Source organism: Asparagus officinalis, unplaced genomic scaffold (genome assembly GCF_001876935.1).
Source record: "Asparagus officinalis unplaced genomic scaffold, Aspof.V1 AsparagusV1_Un490, whole genome shotgun sequence".
In the NCBI taxonomy this organism is placed as follows: domain Eukaryota; kingdom Viridiplantae; phylum Streptophyta; class Magnoliopsida; order Asparagales; family Asparagaceae; genus Asparagus; species Asparagus officinalis.
Genome location: NW_017972755.1, coordinates 85,412 through 107,729, shown reverse-complemented (window position 1 = coordinate 107,729; position 22,318 = coordinate 85,412). Strand labels below are relative to the sequence as shown.

Sequence of the window (22,318 nt, the reverse complement as noted above, 5' to 3'; positions counted from 1 at the left end):
CTTACTGTCCACTCCCGATGTAACAATTCATCAATCTGAGTGATCAGTTGCGAGGGACAAAGAGTACGCTTCTTAGGTTCAAATAATGAGACCAACTCCTGAGAGTCACATGCAATAGATAGATGTCAGAATCCCAAATTCCACGCAAGTGTGAGGCCTTCAAATAGACCCCATAATTACGCTTCCTACTATCCACTCACCATTGTGACCTCGGATCAAAGCCCCATAGCCCCCCAGCTTGCAGTTACTTCTATATGCGCCATCTGTGTTCAACTTAACCCACCCTTCTTCCGGAAGCTTCCAATGAATAACAATTATTTTTTCTATAGGAGGATTAGTACCTGGTGTATACTCAAGAGTTTTTTTACTTTCTGTTACTAGTTTCCAGATTGGCGGCAGAGGAGAATCATGTCTTAAATGCCCATCTTCAGAAATGTCTTTGTTCCTCCAATTCCATAAGAACTAGACAACAACGCCCCATTTTAAACTCCAGTAAGCTCCAAGGCTATTGTCATCAGTTCCATCCTTGTTGATTTCCATCCATTTCCAAAGGTTTTAGGAATAAAAGTCGGTGGGTGTATTGCCATTTAACAAACCATCCCAAACACTCTTCGCATTTTTGCAGTCACAGAGGATATGTAGTTCAGATCAACCATACCATAGCAATTTGGGCAGAAAGGAGAAGCTCTAGAAATTTTGTATCAGGTCTCATTTGTCGTGATTCCCTTGTGTGCCACTCTCCAAAGTGATAATCTAATCCTTTCCATCCCTAGCCATTGCCAGATTAAGCCCTATAATTTCTGTTTCGGTGGTGCGCTATCTTTCTTTAAGGAGCGATAAGCTGATTTAACCGAAAAAATCCCCTTTGAAGATAAAGGCCATATTAAGTAATCATCTCCTGCATTGTTCCTTGGAGGCGGAACAACACTTATGTGGGGTAGAGCTTCATCTTTCACCCAATGTCTTATTTTGTCCTAGTTCTATTCATGCGCATTGGTGGTGAACTCCCTTACAGTTATATCTTGGAGTTGTTTTGGAGTCACTCTTTTTGCCATATTGATCAAAGAATTCTCCATCTCCGTCCACTTATCAATCCAAAAACGTGCTTTTGCACCATCCCTGATAGCTCATCTTGATTTGCAAATTGTTTTATTCCAAATGGTGGCCAAGTCTCTCCAGAATGTTGAGTTAGTGGGTGAGGCACGTACACCCCGTTCCCACTCTGATTTCCGGCCATACTTCGCATAAAGCACTCTAGTCCAGAGGCTATATTTTTGATTTATGCTTCTCCACACAAGTTTCATCAAGCAAGCTTCATTCATATCTGAGAGATTTCGTATTACCCAATCCTCCCATTGCTTTAGGTCAACGGATACGGTGCTAGCAATTTCAGTAAAATAAGTTTGATCTTGGCAGGTGAAATCAGATTGATGGTGAGATTTGGCTGTATTTGTTGTTTTCTATCAACCAACAGGGAAAGAAGATTCAAAGAAAAAAATAGAAAATGAAAAAAAAAAAAAAACAAGTTTCATCAAGCAAGCTTCATTCATATCTGAGAGATTTCGTATTACCCAATCCTCCCATTGCTTTAGGTCAACGGATACGGTGCTAGCAATTTCAGTAAAATAAGTTTGATCTTGGCAGGTGAAATCAGATTGATGGTGAGATTTGGCTGTATTTGTTGTTTTCTATCAACCAACAGGGAAAGAAGATTCAAAGAAAAAAATAGAAAATGAAAAAAAAAAAAAAATCCAGCCGAGCAAGGACAATGGGATGGCTAATCTATAAACGGTGACTGTTACAGGCCCAACGACACAAGTGGGAAGCCGAACAAGCCACCAGCTGGTCAACTTACTTGGTATCCGAAACAATAATGTCATTGGATTAGCAAAAGCAAGAAATAACAACAACAACCAACTCCTTTTTAAGTTTAATTTTTGTTGTTTTGATGAGAGCTCAAAAAGGACAGGCTGGGAGTGAGACATCATTCGTCCCCGCACAAACAATCCCAATCCCCCCCACTTTCCACTATTAATTATTAATTATTTGATTTAATAACATATTTATTTAATCTATTGATTATTATGATTACTTTGATTTAAATAGTAAATTTATTTGTTGGGTTGAGTTGAGTTGAGTTGAGTTGAGTAGATACAGGGACGATGGCTTACTCTTTTCTTTTCCTCCCTCTAATGACAAAGAACAAATTCCCTCCCTCGTAAACAATCCCCAAAAAAGAGAGAGAGAGCTCATAAAGCAAGATAAAGGGCTCCCCTTTTCTCTCTCTCTCTCTCTCTCTCTCTTCTTTTGCCCCCCTCCCTCTCGGGAGCATCTCATCTTGCCTTTCCCTTTTTCCAATTCCAATCTCCAATCCCATCTGGGTTTTCTCCGTATTCGTCAGATTCATCTTATTCGTTGAATTTTTGTCTCCTTCCATTTTCTGCGATCAAATTTTCGATTTTTTTTCCTGTCTTTTTTTGGGTGGGGTTCATGGTGTCCTCCTCTTTTCCCGAATTGGGCATCCCATACCATAAACCTAGCTTTAGCAACAGTCCCCTCATCATCGAAATTAGATGACTTAAGTTTTCCATCTGCACTGGTTTTCTCTGGTTTCTTTGTTGCAAGCTGCGGCGATGATCAGGTGACAGCTAAAGCTCCGATTTTTCCGTTTTTCCTTCTGATTTTGTTTTCTGGGTGTTTGTCTGTTTGCTGTGGAGTTTCTTTTGTTGGGCCTCCAGAATTTCTGACTGTTGTCACTTAACAATTCCCTTCGAAATTCTCTTGATTTGGATCTTTCCCCCCTTTGTTTTCCATGGGACTCTGCCATGGAAAACCAAACCCAACCCGTGAAAGGGGAGCCCCCCAACAACAGGAACAGATCCCTCAAATCCCCGACGACGACAACAACAGCAACAACAATGAGGCTCCTCCTCCTCCTCCTCCTCCTTTGCCCAAACCAGAGACACCCAAACCATCAAAGTTCCCCTTTTACAGCCCCAGTCCTTTACCCAGCTCTTACAAGAATTCCCCGGCCAATTCGAGCGTAAGCTCCACGCCCCTCAGGATCTTTAAGCGCCCATTCCCCCCTCCTTCTCCTGCCAAGCACATTAAGGCCTTTCTTGCGCGTCGCCATGGCTCGGTGAAGCACAATGAGGCTTCCATCCCCGAGGGGAGCGAGGTTGAGCTGGGCTTGGATAAGACTTTCGGGTTCTCGAAGCAGTTCTTCTCAAAGTACGAGCTTGGTGAAGAGGTTGGGAGAGGACATTTCGGGTATACTTGCACGGCCAAGGCTAAGAAGGGAGAGATGAAGGGGGAGGAGGTGGCCATCAAGGTTATTCCCAAAGCTAAGGTTTGTCCCTCTCCGGAATGAGATCTGGTGATGATTGATGCTACTACTGTGCTTGCTTTTCGTTGTTGTGTATGCTTTATGCTTGGATCTTATTCATGTCAAGGATTCAGATCTCATAATTTCAAGCATAATTGATTGCGATCCATTTACAATAAGATTTCTTGAAGATTTAATAAGCATTGTACATTCATAGTTATTCCTGTTTGCTTTCTCTGTCTTGTAGTGATCTTGTGCGGTTTGAATTTGATGCTTGTAAATGAGCTGTTATATGTTCTTTTCCTTTTTTTTCTTCCTCTTTCTTTAGAGTTTTCCTTCAAGTTTGTTGCTTCAATATACTCTGTTTGTCTTCTGTGATATGTATTATTTGACACGCTTTTATTGTTCTTTGGAGTCTTGGAGCTATGAACTGTTTGTCTGATTTCATTTATTAGTTGCTTTGTTGGTGGAGCCCCCAATATTCTACAGCCTTTAAGTCCTGTATAGGGGGGCTTGTAACTAGAAAGGTTGGCATCTGTAAATGTATTAATTGTTAACCAATGGCCTTTTGGCATCTGTAAATGTATTAATTGTTAACCAATGGCCTTACACTCGCATATAAATATAATCTCAGAATTTAAAAAAAAAAATAATTTTAGTGGTTAGCTCCCCTTTTGTGCTTCAGTGAAGTACATGAAATGAAATGGTTACTATATATGAAATTTAGAAGCCTGATCCATTTTTACTCACCATTACTCATCAGAAAATGGGGAGTAGACTGGCTATTGGAATTTGTGTCAGATATCACCGAAAGAATTATGTTGTTGTACATTGCCTACCAGATTGTTGTTGTATAGTTGTTAACATCCTTTAGTTTCTGACATAGACTTTTCTTAAGCTTATAATGTCCATTGCTATAATTTAGTCGTCTTTTGTTTGTTCTCTTTGTTTCCTGCATGGTGCTTCCACGTTCTAGCTACATTTTTGTGGGTATCTTGCGTTAAATGCATTAGCACGGGAAACTGCAGAGGTATTATCTGATAAGAAAACCAGGATTACCTTTTCCATAGCCTTGATTGTTATTTGTCAAGGAGTGAATATGTATAATTTTTTGGAATAGCCAGAAAAAGTTTTTTTCTTGCCCTTATGTCATTACTCTACATGTATGATTTTCTTAAATAACCTGAGCACCCTTTTCCATAACCTTCATTTGCTTGATATTTATAGTGTTTTTTGTTGTTGTTTCATATTTACAATTTCGTGGATATGTGTGCAGCCTGTCTGATATCAGTCACCATTATTAACTGTTACACACGCCACTTTGGCTATTTACTCTGCAGATCCTATTTAGCAGTTCTCTACTGAATTTATGGCTTAAATAATCTTTTATGATATTGATGACATTGCTGAAAGTGAAACTAGGATGCCATGGTTATTTGATGTCTAAATATCTCCATATAATCTCATACTTAATGCTTTGGCAGATGACCACCGCAATTGCTATTGAAGATGTGAGAAGGGAAGTGAGAATTTTGAGTGCACTCACAGGCCATAAGAATCTAGTGCAGTTCTATGATGCCTATGAGGACGAGGACAATGTCTATGTAGTGATGGAGTAAGTATGGAATTCACATTCTTGTTTTTCAATTTTATCCCTAATAGGGTTTTGCCTTTGGCTCAAATTAAATGTGAACATGACAACACTATTTCTCGACATAAACAGTGATTGACTCTAAGAATTTGTGGCCCTTTTTATTTTTATGTTAGTACTTAGTATAGGTGCATCATGACATATAATCAATTATGGGTCTGAAGTAGTGGAAACAACCCCTCCATATTGCATGCATAAGACCAACATGTTGACCCTCTCCAGACCCTACAATGGGGAGATCTCTCATGCAGTGGTCACCCCTTTTTCCTTAATTCTTGTGCCACTTACCTTACAGTTTTTGTTGGATTCTTGCTTGTATAAAAGTTAAGTTGCGTTTTTTGCACTTTTATATACCCCGAGGTTGCATCTCCTTTGTATGGAAGCATTTGAGCGCAAAGGCTATTGAAAACAGATTTTATTATTAGCAGGAAATTTGCATTCTTTACAGAAATGCATTCACTGTCAATAATGGCAATGCAAATGTAAATTTTCCCTTATACATCTTAAAATATTGGTCATTGTAGCTACCTTTTGTATTTTACTGTTCTGCTTTTGTCATCTTCATTTATCTGTTACTGTGTTAGACTGGATTGAAGTTGATGAAGTTGTAGAGGGCACAAAGGTGTCTTAGCTGTTTTTTTGTTTTTACTTCACCGCAGCTGTCACTCCCTTTTGACTTCCAATTGCAAATAGGCTTTACTTGTGTTTTAGTTCAAAAGATCTAAAATGCGGCTCATTTTCAAGCCCAGCTGTGGCGCAGCCCTTTATTTTAAATGACTTTAGAAGCATGTAATGCAAACAGTGATGACACTGCGGGGCTTGTATGTAGCTTTCAACCTAACCCTATACTGAAATAAATTCCAAGATTTATTATCCCTAAAATGTGTGCGGTTGTAATTTATATTCCTACTTCCGTTAAAATTTTGTCCACATTCTATTGATTTGGGAAACTATACTTGTATTTGGATTTGGAATCATTAGACGACTCTTATCTCTATGTGAAAGCGCTTGCAAGACATACTCTGCCTGAAAGTTCATACAAAATTGAATATAGAACTCAATGACATTGTTGTACTTGTATTCATCAAAGTTATTGTTTTACATTTCAGGTTGTGCAAAGGTGGCGAGTTGCTGGATAGGATACTTTCAAGGTACTTTCATATACAATCATTCATTTTACTGGTTAAAACTTCTGGCTTTTAGCAAGTATTGCAACCTAGTTAGTGGACTCTCAATTATGTTGCTAATGGCGTGTTTCAATTTAATCATTGTGCTCTTAACCATAAGAATTGATTGCTGCCTTACCCTCCTAACAGAGATGGGCAACTTTATTATTGTATGTCTTTATATATAGGGGTGGGAAATACTCTGAAGAGGATGCAAAGGCTGTCATGGTCCAAATACTAAGTGTCGTCTCCTTTTGTCATCTTCAAGGTGTTGTCCACCGAGATCTGAAGCCAGAGGTAGTCACATCCTCCCTCTCTGTTCCCAGCCTGCCCACTGACAATATGCCCTTGTCAGATTCCATGCCTACGTTGTTTTTGATGAATTTATACCTATTTCATGCTCCAGAATTTTCTTTTTACTTCAAAGGATGAAAATTCTACCTTGAAGGCTATAGATTTTGGCTTGTCAGACTTTGTGAAGCCAGGTTAGTATTCTGAATCTAAAGCCTGTATGAACACGTTGTCCGTCCATTTTCATTGTAATCAGCTTTAATCCTATTCTAACATTGTACCTCTTTTTTAAATGCAGATGAACGGTTGAATGATATTGTGGGGAGCGCATATTATGTTGCTCCTGAAGTTTTGCATAGATCTTATGGTACGGAGGCAGACATGTGGAGCATTGGTGTGATTGCATACATTCTACTCTGTGGAAGCCGCCCTTTCTGGGCTCGGACAGAGTCTGGTATATTTCGTGCAGTCCTGAAGGCAGAGCCGAGCTTCGAAGAGGCTCCTTGGCCTTCTTTGTCTATGGAAGCTAAGGACTTCGTCAAACGATTGTTGAACAAGGATTACCGAAAGAGGATGACAGCTTCCCAGGCTCTCAGTAAATATTTAACAGTCTTACCTAGGTTAAAAATCTGTTCTTTGATATATTGATGGGTAAACCCTGGTTTTATTTAACAGGTCATCCCTGGATCCGAGATTTCCAAGAGGTGAAGATTCCTATGGATATCATGATTTATAAGCTTGTGAAAGCTTATATATGCTCATCTTCTTTAAGAAAATCAGCGCTAAGGGTATGTTTTCCCCCCAAATTTCATTGTTATTATTTGCATTGTGACAAATTCAATTTTTTGTTCTTTTGAAGAGCTTTAGTTCTTCATAGGAATACAATTTTTTTCTATGTCCTCAATCATCATAAATGTTCTTATGCCAGTTGCTCCTGCTTTTTTCCTTGTTGTTGTTGTTGTTTTTTTTGGGGGGTGGGGGCGCTTTATGCCCGCTGCTGTACGAATTGATATAATCAAGTTATAGTATTTCAAAGTTAAAAAACATATTTTAGAATGTAAGCATACATACAATTTAACATGATGTTCTGACTGAAAACTGAGCTATATGATCAATATAATATTTTGTGTATGTTACAAATACCCTACACTTTCAACATTCTGATGAATGGGAAACTAAACTTACCTTTTCTGTTGGTCTCTTTGTTTTTTAATCATGTGACAGGCTCTCGCGAAGACTTTGACTGTGTCTCAGCTCTCATATCTTCGAGAACAATTTGCTTTGTTAGGACCAAGCAAGAGTGGTTATATCTCCTTGCAAAACTACAAGATGGTTAGCAACTTTTTTCCTCTGCTTTTGATGCACAGATCTCTCTCTTTTTTCCTCCACGATGTTAACTTTTGAATTTAAATGCATAGGCCTTGATGAAGAATTCCACTGAAGCAATGAAGGACTCGAGAGTTCTTGATTTTGTCAGCATGGTAACTAACTTCCCATAAGTTCATATATTTTATTGGAGATTTTGCTTCAGTGAATTTAAAAAAAAAAACTGTTTTCTTATCTTGCTTTCCTGGATGCACAGGTGAGCTCTCTTCAGTACAGAAAGTTAGATTTTGAAGAATTTGCTGCTGCATCCATAAGCGTGTATCAGCTAGAAGCACTGGACACTTGGGAGCAACATGCTCGCCGAGGTTATGAACTCTTTGAGAAAGATGGAAACAGACCTATCATGATTGAAGAGCTTGCATCGGTAATTATAACATTATCAAAATGGAAAAGAAAACCTTTTCTTTTTTTCTTTTTTTTGGTATGATGCATCTATAATGTCTATTCTGAATTCAGGAACTTGGGCTTGGGCCTTCTGTACCTGTTCATGTCGTTCTGCAAGATTGGATAAGGCATTCTGATGGAAAGCTTAGTTTCTTGGGTTTTGTGAAGCTTCTGCATGGAGTATCGTCACGTTCCATTGCCAAGGTCAGCAACTAGGTTATTGGAGCATCAGTCAGGAGCTGAACTGCAAGGCGAGGGAAACTGAAAAACGGTTAGGCTAGTTTATTTGTATGCGAGCGCAACCATAGCTTGCATGTATGTCCTGGTAAATTATTTCGCCTGTGTTTGGCTGTGTTGGACGGAGAATGTACAGATGAGGATATCAAGGACCGATGGTGAAAGGAAATTGAAATGTATTTGGGTGTATAACCCTACAATGCCCATTTTACTCCTAATAAGATTTTTAACTGTTCTTGCATTTATTAAGATGTGGAAACAAGGGTTATCGTGGAAGTGTAAGTAATTGTGGCTTGTGTAAAGGGTGTCGCCGGCATTTTGGTGATTCGCATCTGATTCTAGAAAAAAGACTGCTGTCTTTTTAATTAAAAAAACCCCGCAAAACTCATGTGTGGGTATATATATATATAGAGTATCAAATGGCTGTCTCGTATACTTAGTTATTATTTTTTTTTTGAGAGAAGGAAAGGATGAAGCTCCCACAGCTGTCTCACGTATTGGGAGGTACGTAAACCAGTATGGCTTTTGCTCGTAGAGTAAGCAGTCAGTTAATTTGGTATAGCTAATTATTTAAAGAAAGAGCTTCGCTACAGGACCTAAAATATGAGACCAACGGGGGACAAGTGAGGTTTCCTCCTCTTATTGCATAATGAATGATGACCAGCTCATTATGTAATAGGATTGAGACAAATAACCTGTCTCCCCTGTTGGTCCCATAGGGAATTTTTCTTTCTTGAATATACGATCAATAGAAAGGGGGATTCTTAGCAAAAGTCCAGCATTGATATGAAATGGACAAATTTTTAAAAAAGCCTCTTTTTTAAATTTATTAAGCAAAACCGACTGTTTAAAAATTTAATTAGCAAAACCGACCCTTTTCCAAAAAAAAAGGATCGGTTTTGCAGTAAAGATTTTTTTTAGCGAAAGTGCAGTAGTCCCGTGCACTTCACTTTAATTAACGCAAAAAAATCACTCATGGCTGCTGACCTTAGAAACCCAAAAAAATCACTCAATACATGTTTTGGAAAAACAAAAATCAGCCTTCAGAGCGGCACTCAGATTACCGCATAAAGATCATCATGAGACCAAGCTAGGTTGAAGACGACGAGAGGAAAAGAGAGCTCGAGCAGCAGAATCTTCAGGATCTTAGAATCTTTCAGATTGAAATCTAAATAAAATCTGCATCAAAGTCAATACATGTTTCAGAGATCAAAATCATCGCTTCAGTTTTATCTTCGTTTCCACTTGTGACCATTGATCCCAATTCATATGCCGCTTCAAGAGCTCTCACTTGATTAGTTTGATCCCATTTCGTCACCCTCTTCCTAGCATTTGGGAAGGGCCGGTAACTTGGCAAAAGTTCTTGAGGGTTTAGTGAAATTTACCAAAGTGTGATAGAATTAAATCTGAGGGACTAAACAGCAAATTCAATGATTTGAGGGACTGATTTTTTTGGGTTTCTAAGGTCAGCGGCCATGAGTGATTTTTTTGGGTTTCTAAGGTCAGCGGCCATGAGTGATGTTTTTGCGTTAATTAAAGTGAAGTGCACGGGACTACTAGTCCCGTGCACTTTCGCTAAAAAAATCTTTACTGCAAAACCGACCATTTTCTTTGGAAAAGGATCGGTTTTGCTAATTAAATTTTTAAACAGTCGGTTTTGCTTAATAAATTTAAAAAAGAGGCTTTTTTAAAAATTTTTCCATATGAAATCTGTGTTTCAATATATTCCCCTCCACAATAATAAACAACGCACAAGAAATCCTCAAGCGTATATCGTCCGTGGTCATAGCTACTGTTGAAATGGGGAAATGAAAGAAATATGTACCGAATTTGTAGTTAGTTTTATACGTGCATAGATAGAAGAGGACGGAGTAGGGGTCCGCCACAGTTGTATCGTTCCCTGGCTATCAGCAGACGACGACGACGACGACAGATCATCAACACCAATCATTGGACGGAATCTTATAATTGCAAATTTGTAGCCGATCGGGTTCTCTCTCTCTCTCTCTCTCTCTCTCTCTCTCAATAAACTATTATGTCCCTGACCAAATTCCAGACTAAAAAATCCCATTCAACATCAGAATTTCTTTCATTTCCCCCATTTCAACGAAAAGCATAAATATAAATAACAGTACTGGAGGCAGCCAGCAGCAGCCAAGAGATGACAAGAGCTCCTCCTCCTCCTCCTCTACTGCTCCTCCTCCTCTTGACTCTATCTTGTTCCTTCTTCGCCTGCGATGCCAAGAGAGCTGGAGCAGACCATGGAGGAGGAATCACGGAGGAGATCACGATGAAGCTGAACAAGAAGAGGGCTCCTCCCTCGACCCAGGAAGCTGCTGCCAGAGGTGTCCTCCACAGACTCCTCCCTTCTCATCTCTCCAGCTTCCAATTCCAAGTCCAGGTATCACAATTTCTCCCCTCTCCTCAATCGACGCAAGCGTGCTTCTCTCTCTCTCTCTCTCTCTCTATACAATGGATTGATCGCAATCCACAGCAGGATGATGCCTGTGGTGGAGCTGGATGCTTTCGGATTACTAATGTTGACCGTGGAGGACCAGAGATCATGTACGCATCTGAAATTCACTCTTGCCTTATGGTGATGCGCACCAGGTGTTTGATGTTTTCCCCATGAGATCAGCTTCTTATGCTCTTTTAATCATATGCATGTAGGATTCAAGGGACCACGGGCGTTGAGGTGGTGGCTGGCCTCCACTGGTACTTGAAGTACTGGTGTGGTGCTCATATTTCTTGGGACAAGACGGGTGGGTCTCAGCTGGGTTCAGTGCCTACACCGGGTTCGTTGCCACGTGTCGACCCTCAAGGGGTTACTGTGAAGCGGCCTGTTCCGTGGAACTATTATCAGAATGTCGTGACTTCTAGCTGTGAGTACCAGTCTTTCACACCCTTTGCGCCTTAGCAGCTTGGTAGCGTTATTGTCAAATGAAAGAAAAATGCCAATCTGTTTTGAGTAGCAATGATGCTAGGCACGAGCTATTATTAGATAGTAATTAGGACATGACATAAAGTTGACAACAACTAATTGAGGTCTTACAAGTTTGGCAACCACATTTCAAAAAGAACTGGAACGCAAATGGATCCATTGAGTTTCTTTTTTTTGTGTGGCCACTTCATAAATTTGAAGGCTTTGTTGCTCCTGCAACATCACTTCCTACTTTATCGTTTAAGGCTTTTATTTCTTGCACTTTAAAATCAAAGGCCGAGTTTCTCCAGCAAGAGGATGTCTGAATTCAACATGAATGTTGGAGAATTAGGGGCGAAGTTTGGTCAGGATAAATATCCCCTTTATTCGTAATTCTAATTTGTTTGGAGAAAAACTAGGATAATTCAACAATAAATTGCAAAATGTAGTAGTTTCACCTGTGGATATATTTCTCACCTTCTTTATTATTATGAATAATGCATGTTTTTCATGGATCATGTTCTTTGGAATTGCTAATTTTTTTTGTTTTTTTCTTACATAGATTCTTATGTCTGGTGGAACTGGGAAAGATGGGAGAAAGAGGTTGACTGGATGGCACTACAAGGAGTTAACTTGCCTTTGGCATTTACTGGGCAAGAGGCCATTTGGCAAAAAGTTTTTAAGGTGAGAAAACTATTCTTGTTCTACTTATTCTTAATGTACTCTTTTTTATTTACACCACAAATTATTAACTGTTAAGTTCAAGTAAATATAAGCTCAAATCCAGGAGTCTTGGTCCTAAAATTCTTTTTTTTGTGTGAATAATTTGCGAGACATACTGAGGAAATCAAAAGCACTCACGTCAGATAAGTAGTGGTTTTATTTTTGAAATGTTTATATACTGTTATGGGTAAGTGAATTCAATCAGTCCTACGGTGTGATGTGCCTCAGAAATTTGGCAAGGAGAACACAATCATCTAGTGATGTAAATAATACTAGGAATTCACCAAATATTCAGAAAATTCATTTAGTAGTTGGCTATAGGAGTCTGTCAAGTATCATATCAAAATTTAAAAATTTAGTGGTCACATTAGGAGTCTATCAAGTATCCAAAAATTCTTTAATGGTTGCCTATGAATAATTATCAGTTGACTGTACCTCTTACAAGCAAGTTACTCGTTTATTAATGCTGCGAACCCAAGCAATGATGGTGTCTCTACCACTTGAATGGTAAAATCACCAGACTAGTCCGTTTTGACTTTATTATTTATAGTGTACAAGTCTTTTGCCTATTTCTTTTCAATCTCAATTTAGATGGTGCAGATTGTGTGAGATTCATTTCAATTGATGGCGCTTGATGTTTCATTCTATGTACCAGTCATATACACCTGTTTCTTTTTTTTTAATATGTGTTTCACATTGGTATGATAGAGTGACGCTTGAGGGAGATGATTGTCGTATGTTGACTCCACTTCTCCATTTGTCTCTTGCTGATTATGAACTTCATTTCAGGATTTTAACATTAGCAGCGAGAGTCTGGCTAATTTTTTTGGTGGACCTGCATTCCTTGCTTGGGCCCGCATGGGAAATTTGCATGCGTAAGTTAAAGATGGATGAGGTGGCTTGATTTGTGCTTATAATTTTTATTCCCTTGTGATATTTTAGGTGAATTGTACATTTATTGAGATATTCAGATGGTAATTTGGTTAAACTTATGACATGGGAGATAAAGGACATTATTTACATTTGTAATTTATTTTCACCATTTTCCCATAGCTCAATGTTCCAAATCATGTGCCCCAGTCATAGGAATGGACAGGTTCGGACCATGCACTAAAATATGGGAGACATTTTTCCAAATTAAAGGGTAGATATATATATGCCCAGTTTCTTTCATGGCTCAATGTTCCAAATCATGTGCCCCAGTCATAGGAATGGACAGGTTCGGACCATGCACTAAAATATGGGAGACATTTTTCCAAATTAAAGGGTAGTGTTGCCTGCTCTAGATAACAGCCTACAACACCTGCTTTGTGGTAAGATAGTAAGATTGATATCAAGTAATTGCCAAAGGACTGTTCCGAACCCAGGATCTGCAGCTTGGCAACACAATGACTTGCCAACTGCTAATCGAACATTCACGAATAGTTATCGAATGAATAGCTGTTAACCCGAATTGTTCAAACATTAATCGAGTGTTCAACTCGGATTTGAACTCGGCAAAAGTGACCGAATTCAAATTCAAATGTGGTAGTACTTGATACGATTCTGTCATTTTCCACCCCTGCCTATGGCTTAAGAGGTCTTAAAATGTATGGTTGAGTAAATTGCAAGGTTTAATTTTATACTTTTATACTTTTATACTTATAGATCTTTTGGTATGTGGGTAAGGGAAATACCTGTAAAAGTTATTGGATATCTAGAATCCGTTATGGGTTATGCAGAAAGCTAGAGGCAAGGAAAGATGTCAATATCAAATATTGTCTTGTTTTGAAATACTGGCAAAGTTATTGATCAATTTTTTAGGTGTTGGGCGCAGAGTCACGACCACCGCCGCGGAAGCGATATGTCCTAAGAGAGAGCCCTGATTTTTGTTTTCACAAAAGTACAAGTCAAACTCGATATCTGTGTTTCGCGAAGGAAACCCAGACTCAGTAGCGAAATATCTCAGCGAAGTGAGATATCCACTCTTCCTCTCATCAGTGCAAGGACTGAACTATCGAGGGCACCTGCAAGTAAAACAAATAGTTATGACAATACAAAGACGAGATTTACGTGTTTTGGCAAACTAGCCTACGTCCACGGGAGGGGGTTTTCACTATGAGGAGAATACCAAACTTATTACAAGTTTTCTCTCAACTTGTTAGAATTAGTTCTTGGGTTATCGGGTTAGGACCCATTAACCCATTAGCCTATTACCCATATGTAACCCTATATATACCCATGGAGATGAATGAAAAGCAGGCTCTCTGATTTTCTCACTATCTAACATGGTATCAGAGAAGGGTTCTCCAAAACCCTAACCCTAGCCGCCGCTCTTCTACGAACCCTACCTCTTACCTTTGGCCGTCTTCCTACTCTCAGATCCAGCTTGCTTCGTCCTCGACTTCTTCGCGAGCCGCCACTGCTAAATCTCCTTCGAAGCTCGCCGCTGCTAACTCCGTCACCTGCTCCTTCATCGCAGTCGTCGTCGCCGCTGCTTCGTCTTCGAAGCTCGTCGTCGTTGAACCAGTCGTCATCGTCGTTGAACCAGATCTCTCGAAGATCCGTCGTCGCTCCTTCGAAGATCCGTCAAAGAACCGAAGTTGTTTGGGCTTGGATGACCTACGGGCCCTCTTTTTGTTGTTTCCTTCCTTTTTTTTTTTTTTGTAACAACAGTTGTTATGTTGGGCTTTTCAGTTGTTGGGCCTTCTTTAGTTTGTGCCTTGTATTCCGTTGTTGAAAGTTAAAAAAAAAAGTTCAAAAAAAAAACAAAAAAAAATTGACCCAAAAAAAAAAAAAAAACTGACCTTCGGGTTCCTTTTTTTTTTAACCTTCGGGTTCCTGACTGCTGACCTTCGGGTTATCTACTTTTAACCTTCGGGTTCCTGACATCTGACCTTCGGGTTATCCCTTTTAACCTTCGGGTTCCTAAAAAAAAAAAAGACCTTCGGGTTTTCTATTCTGGCCTTCGGGTTATAACCCAGGTTTCGCAGATTCTAACCTTCGGGTTTCTACTTTATACAAGGAGATTGTTACCCTCCTGTTCCTGTACTATCCTGTTCTGTAACAATGACAGGATCTGACATCTCTTCTGCTGCAATTACTACCCCTACTACTACTGATATTTCTGCTCCCAAAGTTGTATTGGGAACCACTGTGAAGTTAAATGGCACAAACTATCTTCTTTGGGCTCAGGCCTTTCGCATTTTCATTGGAGCTCAGAACAAATTAGCTCATCTTCTGGCCCCTCCTCCTGCTTCTACTGATCCTACGTATACCGCATGGATCTCTGCTGACTGCTGTGTGATGACCTGGCTCCTTAATAGCATGGAAGCTCAAATCAGTAGCAGTGTCATGTTCTCGAACACTGCTAAGGAAATATGGGATAATTTAAAAATTATGTACGGGAATGAGAAAAATGCATCCCGTGTGTTCGAGTTGTATGAACGTCTTTTTTCTATTCAACAGGGCGATCGCTCTGTACCCGAATATTTTGGTGAGCTAAAGAGTCTGATCGATGAATTAGAAATGCATCAGCCCGCTATTACGGATGCCGCGACACTGTTAGGATATCGTAGGGACCTTGCTGTCTCTAAGTTCTTGTCCGGTCTGAGTCCCACCTTGCAATCTCAGATACGGGGCCAAATACTAGGGGGAGATACTATCCCCTCCTTGACTGCTACTTTTTCTAGAGTTATGCAAGTAACCACTGGAGTACCTACTGCTTCTTCTACACCGTCCGCTCCATCGCTTGATCAGTCTGCTATGTTCTTCGGACGTGGCAGAGGTCGTGGTCGTGATCGAGGACGTGGCCGTGACACAGGGGGAGGACGTTGCACCTTTGGTGGCAGACATAATGACCTTGGCAAGAATCTTCGTCAGTGCATACATTGTGGACGGACTAATCACATCTCTGAGAAGTGTTGGGAGAAGTTTGGTCGACCTGCATGGACCAAGATTGCTGATACTACACCTACCTCTGTTGCTTCTCCTACTACTACTGCTCCCTCCACTATTCAGATTTCTCAAGCTGAGTATGACCGGTTGCGTCAACTCGATCTCTCTCAGAACAATTATTCTGCTACTCATGCATCCTCTTCAGGTATGGGTGCCTACATTGCCTCTCCTCATAGACCATGGGTATTAGATTCTGACGCTTCTTCTCATATGACGGGTCTTAAGGACCACTTTATTTCCTTAAACCTTTCTGACAAGTTTCCATCGGTCCGGATCACTGATGGGACATACTCTCCAGTTCTTGGTGATGGGGTAGTTCATGCTACTTCATCGCTTACTCTTACTGATGTTTTATATCTTCCCAAATTTCCTGTTAGTTTAATTTCCATCAGTCAATTCACAAAACACAACAACTGTAAAGTCACATTTTTTCCTTCTCATTGTGTTTTTCAGGACCTAGCAACTGGAATGACGATTGGTTCGGGGCATGAGAGAGGAGGCATGTACTATTTGGATGACAATATGCCTGCTACTGGTCTTGTTGCAGATAAGTCTGATAATCCTTTATTATGGCATCAACGACTTGGTCATCCCTCGTTATCGAAGCTTAAGTCTGTCATTTCTATCCAGTCTTCTATTTCTTCTTTAAGTTGTGAGTCTTGTGAACTGGGTAAGCACCATCGTGCTACTTATCCAAATCATATTGATAAACGCAGCAGTTCTGCATTCGAGTTAGTCCATTCTGATGTTTGGGGTCCATGTCGTGTACCTTCTGTGAACGGTTACAGATATTTCCTTGTCTTTATTGATGACTTCTCTCGCATGACTTGGCTTTATCTCTTAAAAGAGAGATCTGAGGTTTCCACCATTTTCGAAATATTTTATAAAGAAATCAAAAACCAATTTTCCACCTCTATTCGTATCCTTCGTACTGATAATGCTTTGGAATACATGAAACATGACCTCTCTCGTTTTTGTGCAAATATTGGAATTATCCACCAAACATCATGTTCTCACACTTCACAACAAAATGGAGTTGCTGAAAGGATGCATAGACACATTTTAGACATTGCTAGAACCCTGATGGTGCATATGAATGTACTAAAATATTTGTGGTCTGATGCAGTCCTTAGTGCATGTTTCCTGATCAATAGGATGCCCTCTCCTGTTCTTAATGGTAAAATACCATTCACCTGTCTTTATCCTGACAAAAGGCCTTTTCCTGTGGTTCCTCGAGTTTTTGGTTGTACTTGCTTTGTTCAGGATTTGTCTCCCGGACTGGATAAACTGTCTCCACGGTCTATTAAGTGTGTCTTTGTAGGCTACTCGCGTACTCAAAAAGGGTATCGATGTTATAATCCATCCACCAGAAAATATTTTGTGTCTGCCGATGTAACCTTTTTTGAGTCGGTTCCATACTTCTCATTGACTGGTTCACCCCCAACTGTCAGTCCATCTATGCCTCTTCCGTCTATTGCTCCTACTGTTGTTCCACTACCTGTTTCAGTTCCTACTGCTGATGGATCTTCTCCAGGACTACAAAATGCTGCCACTATGCCATCTGCACCACCACCTCTACTGACGTATTGTCGTCGTTCAAAAGTTCCTGTCCCTCTCTCTGCTCCAGCCGAACATTCATCTCTCGTTGCAGGTCTGCCTCCTTCTACTCCTTCTGATCTAGATATTCCAATTGCTCATCGAAAAGGTAAACGGTCTTGTACTAATCATCCTATATCTGATTTTGTTTCCTATGACTGTCTTACTCCCTCTTCTCGTCAGTTTGCTTTGTCCTTGTCCTCTATATATCTACCCAGGTCATATGAGGAGGCCATATTAAATCCTGCTTGGAAACATGCCATGGATGAGGAGATGGATGCACTTGTTTCTAGAAGAACTTGGGATCTTGTATCTTCTCCGACGGGCGCTACTGTAGTTGGCTGTCGGTGGGTTTATACCTTGAAGTATCGCACCGATGGTTCAATTGATCGTTATAAAGCTCGTCTTGTTGCTAAGGGATATACTCAAACCTATGGGGTCGATTATCTTGAGACATTCTCTCCCGTAGCCCGTCTCAATTCCATTCGCCTACTTTTTTCGATGGCTGTTAATCTGGACTGGACAATGTTTCAGTTGGATGTTAAAAATGCCTTTCTGTATGGTGACTTGCAGGAGGAAGTCTATATGGAGCAACCTCCAGGGTATGTTGCTCAGGGGGAGAATACGGTCTGCAAGCTTAAAAAGGCAATTTATGGTCTCAAACAGAGTCCACGGGCATGGTTTGAGAAATTTAGTACCGCTATATCTGGTGTCGGTTTCAAACGATGTCAGTCTGATCACTCCGTCTTTATCCGGCACACTACATCTGGTCTGGTGGTTCTGGCAGTATATGTTGATGATATCCTGCTAACAGGGAGTGACCTTGTTGCCATAGCAGAGACTAAGGAGTACCTTTCACGTCACTTTGTGACCAAAGATATGGGAAAACCTAAATACTTTCTTGGGATTGAGATTGCATATCAAAAGGACCGTTTACTTCTATCTCAAAGGAAATATGTATTGGACCTCTTAGAAGAAATGGGCCTTTTGGGGTGTAAGCCAGCAAACACTCCCATGGAAGTGAATGTGGACTTGTGGCGTGATAATAGTCCTCTCCTAGATGATGCAGGTCGATATAGAAGATTGATTGGCAAGTTGATCTATCTTACTGTGACCAGACCTGATATCACCTTTGTAGTAGGAGTATTGAGCAGGTTTATGCATATACCTAGAGAGGTTCACTGGACTGCTGCTCTAAGAATTTTGGCTTATGTTAAAAGCTGTCCGGGAAAAGGATTACTGTATAAGAAACACGGACATTTACACATCTCTGCCTATTCTGATGCTGGGTATGCGGGAGATATAGGAGATAGAAAGTCTACTTCTAGATTTTGCACCTTCATTGGAGGAAATCTGGTTACTTGGAGGAGCAAGAAACAAGATGTAGTATCTCGATCTAGTGCAGAAGCAGAATACAGAGCTATGGCTCATACTGTTTGTGAGATGATATGGCTACAAAAGCTGCTAACCGAGCTTGGCTTTTCGCAGCCTGGATCTATGCCTATGCATTGTGATAATTAATCTGCTATCCACATTGCAAAGAATCCAGTGTTTCATGAGAGAACTAAGCACATTGAAGTTGATTGTAATTTTGTCCGAGATGCTTGGGAAAAGAAAGTGATATCTCTTCAGTTCACTCCATCTTCGGAACAGTTAGCTGACATTCTCACTAAAGCTACTTCACCTAATGTGTTTTCCATTCTATGTTACAAGCTGGGCATGATTGATATATATGCTCCAGCTTGAGGGGGAGTGTTAGAATTAGTTCTTGGGTTATCGGGTTAGGGCCCATTAACCCATTAGCCTATTACCCATATGTAACCCTATATATACCCATGGAGATGAATAAAAAGCAGGCTCTATGATTTTCTCACTATCTAACACAACTCACTCTCTTTTTCTTTATAACCACACTTAACCCACAAATGATTTTTCCCACTAATTTTTCCCCACTAATTTTTCCCCACACAAAACTCCTCCACAACCACTTCTATTTATAGGAAACCAAGGGGAGGGGGAGCTGAAGAATTTGGCGGGAGCAAACGGCGGGAAACGAACGCGCGCGCGGGAAAGAAAAAAAAAGGGGGAGCTGAAGAATTTGGCGGGAGCAAACGGCGGGAAACGAACGCGCGCGCGGGAAAGAAAAAAAAAATCGCGCGGGGGAGCTTTCGTGCGCGCGCGGGAGAAACAGACGAGCATGGGGGCTTCTCGTGGGCAGACCCACGTGGGTGGGCCTGTTTGTTGAAAATTTGCAGTAAAAAGACAATGAAAAAAAAATTAACTTGTATTCCTCTCAAAATCAATTACAATTTGGATTCCGATTACAAAAGAAAGGAGAATGAATTTGATTCTTCCCTTTGTTTAAAACTGGGTTCTTCTTGGTAGCGATGGAGTGCCTCCTTCGATTGATTGTGTCGAACTTGCTCTCCGTTGACGATCCGACCGTCTCGATTCACTGGAACGATTGACTTGTTTGATGAATTCGGTTTAGAACTCTTAACAAGTTTAATAAACTCAGAGCGAGTTGAAAACTCTGAAAAGAGTTGTTGAGAACCGAGTAACTGGTTTGATGTGATTAATTTGGGTTGCAAACTTAATCACGAACTCTTAAATGAGTTCCAAAACTCAGAGTGAGTTGAAACTCTGTAAAAGAGTTGTTGGAACCGAAGATTCGGTTAATTACCAAGTGGATTAGGCCGTTGATGAAAGGATCCTCTGGGATTTGATTAACTGATCGTTGATCAGTTCCTTGATCTTCAAAAGATCTCCTTCTTCGTGCTGTTTAACTGCTGAGATTTGTTGACCTTGGGCGGTTTTTGATGCCAGCTCACCTCAACCCTATGCGGTTTTACTGTCAGAAACCGATCAACCCCTTACTCAGTTGAGTAAGTCGGTTATTTATAGGGGGATTAGGGGTGTAACCAACCCCTAAATCCGCTCCTAAGTGGGCGAGAATCCCTCAGAACGTGGGATAACGGTTTTGAAGCCGTTCGGCTTGTGTTTGAACAAGTCAAAACGCCTCAGTTGGCGTTCTGGGCTTTAACTCTGCGTTCAAGACTTGAGACGCAGAGTTAAATCTCTGTTAGAGATTTGAGACGCACATGCCGCATGCGTTCTGGAATTGGAAACGCACAGGTCACTGGTGCGTTGAAGTTCAACTCTGCGTCCAGAGTTTGGGACACAGTTGAGTCTGTCAAAGAACGCACGTTATGTGTGCATTTCGTGATTTAACTCTGCGTTACAGAGTTCGATGTCTGCTGAGGAACGCACAGGTTGTGTGCGTTTTGAATTTGAGAAACGCAGAAGTGAATTTCTGCGTTTGGAGAGGTTGTTGACTTTAGCTTTCGTTGTTGGAATTTGACGGGAATCAACATCCATAGTGTTTTTAGATGAATATTTGCCCACAGCTCTCTACCAAGCAACTCACCAGCTAAGTCCAACCTTTTATTTCTAAAATCATTACACTGCTCATCAGCATCTCTAATAGTTGCTAATATAGTATTAGTCATGCTGTTGTCGCAGCCATCAAGATCAATCATCTCAGAAATGAGGTCGTGTTTGTAGCGGTTGTAATGATTAGAAAGTCGTCTGATCGTGACTTCTATTGTCGGGGCTTGATAGGGATTAGCTATCCGTTGTGATTTTTAGATAGCCTGCAGAACCCCCTCCAAAGTTTTCGAAAGTTCGCGGTTGACTGGGACGAATTTTCGGAATACTTTGGATCCCAAAATTTAGTGGATTGATTGTTCATTTCGTCTAATCTGAAGACATTGTCAAACTTGGCTGATTGCAATCTGCTTATACTCATCCAACAGACTCTTCAGTGGAGTCTCCCGTTTCTTCTTGGTTTTAGTCACCTTGGTAGCTGACATCAGTTTCCCTCTATTTATTTGGGACCATATCTTGGCTTTAAATATAGAGGAATTCATTTGGTTGAGTTAGAACGCACAGGTCAATTTCCTGTGTTATCGAATTGAAACGCAGAGTTGAATTCTGCGTTTAGGAGTTCAATCAATGCAGACGCACAGGTGAATTCTCTGTGCTGAAGCATTAGAACGCAAAGCTGAACTCTGCGTTCAGAAGCTCAAGCAACACAGGCGCACAGGCCGTGTTTGGCGGGATTCTGGGCCTAGAATCCCGACCCGATTTGACAACTCATAGTTGTCTATAAATAGACCGCCAATGGTCAAATCAAAAGTCACCCGACTTTTTGCCTCTTCTTATTCAAAGACTCTTCGTTTCCAACTCCGGTTATCTTGTTCCTCTTCTCCGATCCTCATCCTCCATGGGTTCGAAAAAGAAGGCCACTTCTCGTCCAAGACCCACTGGTGCAACAGCGCCGCCGTCTCATGCTCCACTCGTCGGTGGTAAGTGTCGCTTTTTGTTGCCGTCAAACTTGCTTCGGCGAGTTCTTGGACAAACCCCAGATGTATCGCCGTCAAACTTGCTTTGGCGAGTTATAAAAAAAAAGAAAACCCTAGATGGGTTCTTGCAAACGAGGAAGAAGACTCATTTCGATATTGCAACGCAGAGTTGAAACTCTGCGTTTTGAATTCAAAACGTCAGGGGCCTGACCCTTACGTTTATGAAATTTTAACGCCAGGTTTGAATTGTGCGTTCGAAAACTTAACGCAGAGTTTGACCTCTGCGTTGATGAAAATTAACGCCAGGTCTGAACTGTGCGTTCGAAAACTTAACGCAGG

General features: G+C 40.7%; 2 protein-coding genes across 4 annotated transcripts in view; both read left to right on the top strand.

Annotated features, from left to right (window-relative positions):
* The first annotated feature begins 2,190 nt into the window (after window positions 1–2,190).
* Window positions 2,191–8,742, top strand: LOC109827876 (CDPK-related kinase 1-like). The gene is made up of 11 exons (XM_020394897.1): window positions 2,191–3,349; window positions 4,810–4,940; window positions 6,086–6,127; window positions 6,331–6,439; window positions 6,549–6,627; window positions 6,732–7,028; window positions 7,109–7,221; window positions 7,658–7,765; window positions 7,852–7,914; window positions 8,016–8,183; window positions 8,276–8,742. Exons 1-11 carry the CDS (start codon window positions 2,813–2,815, stop codon window positions 8,417–8,419), a joined length of 1,791 nt encoding a protein of 596 aa, XP_020250486.1. The 5' UTR covers window positions 2,191–2,812; the 3' UTR covers window positions 8,420–8,742.
* Window positions 8,743–10,324: 1,582 nt separating this feature from the next.
* LOC109827880 (alpha-N-acetylglucosaminidase) overlaps window positions 10,325–22,318 on the top strand; it is a 75,325-nt gene continuing 63,331 nt past the window's right edge. The window contains exons 1-5 of one of the 3 annotated variants that reach the window (XM_020394902.1): window positions 10,325–10,841; window positions 10,935–11,005; window positions 11,111–11,322; window positions 11,923–12,044; window positions 12,873–12,958. In XM_020394902.1, coding sequence (XP_020250491.1) covers window positions 10,602–10,841; window positions 10,935–11,005; window positions 11,111–11,322; window positions 11,923–12,044; window positions 12,873–12,958 — 731 coding nt within the window. In that variant the 5' untranslated portion in view covers window positions 10,325–10,601. The remainder of the gene's footprint in view (window positions 10,842–10,934; window positions 11,006–11,110; window positions 11,323–11,922; window positions 12,045–12,872; window positions 12,959–22,318) is intronic. The other 2 variants (XM_020394900.1, XM_020394901.1) reach the window with 2 other exon arrangements.

Bases quoted from the DNA above. Each gene is read 5' to 3' on its own strand.
- LOC109827876 (XM_020394897.1), top strand. From the start codon at position 2,813: ATGGGACTCTGCCATGGAAAACCAAACCCAACCCGTGAAAGGGGAGCC. The intron at 3,350-4,809 runs GTTTGTCCCTCT...ATGCTTTGGCAG, and splicing joins AGGTTATTCCCAAAGCTAAG to ATGACCACCGCAATTGCTAT. The intron at 6,440-6,548 runs GTAGTCACATCC...TTCATGCTCCAG, and splicing joins ACCGAGATCTGAAGCCAGAG to AATTTTCTTTTTACTTCAAA.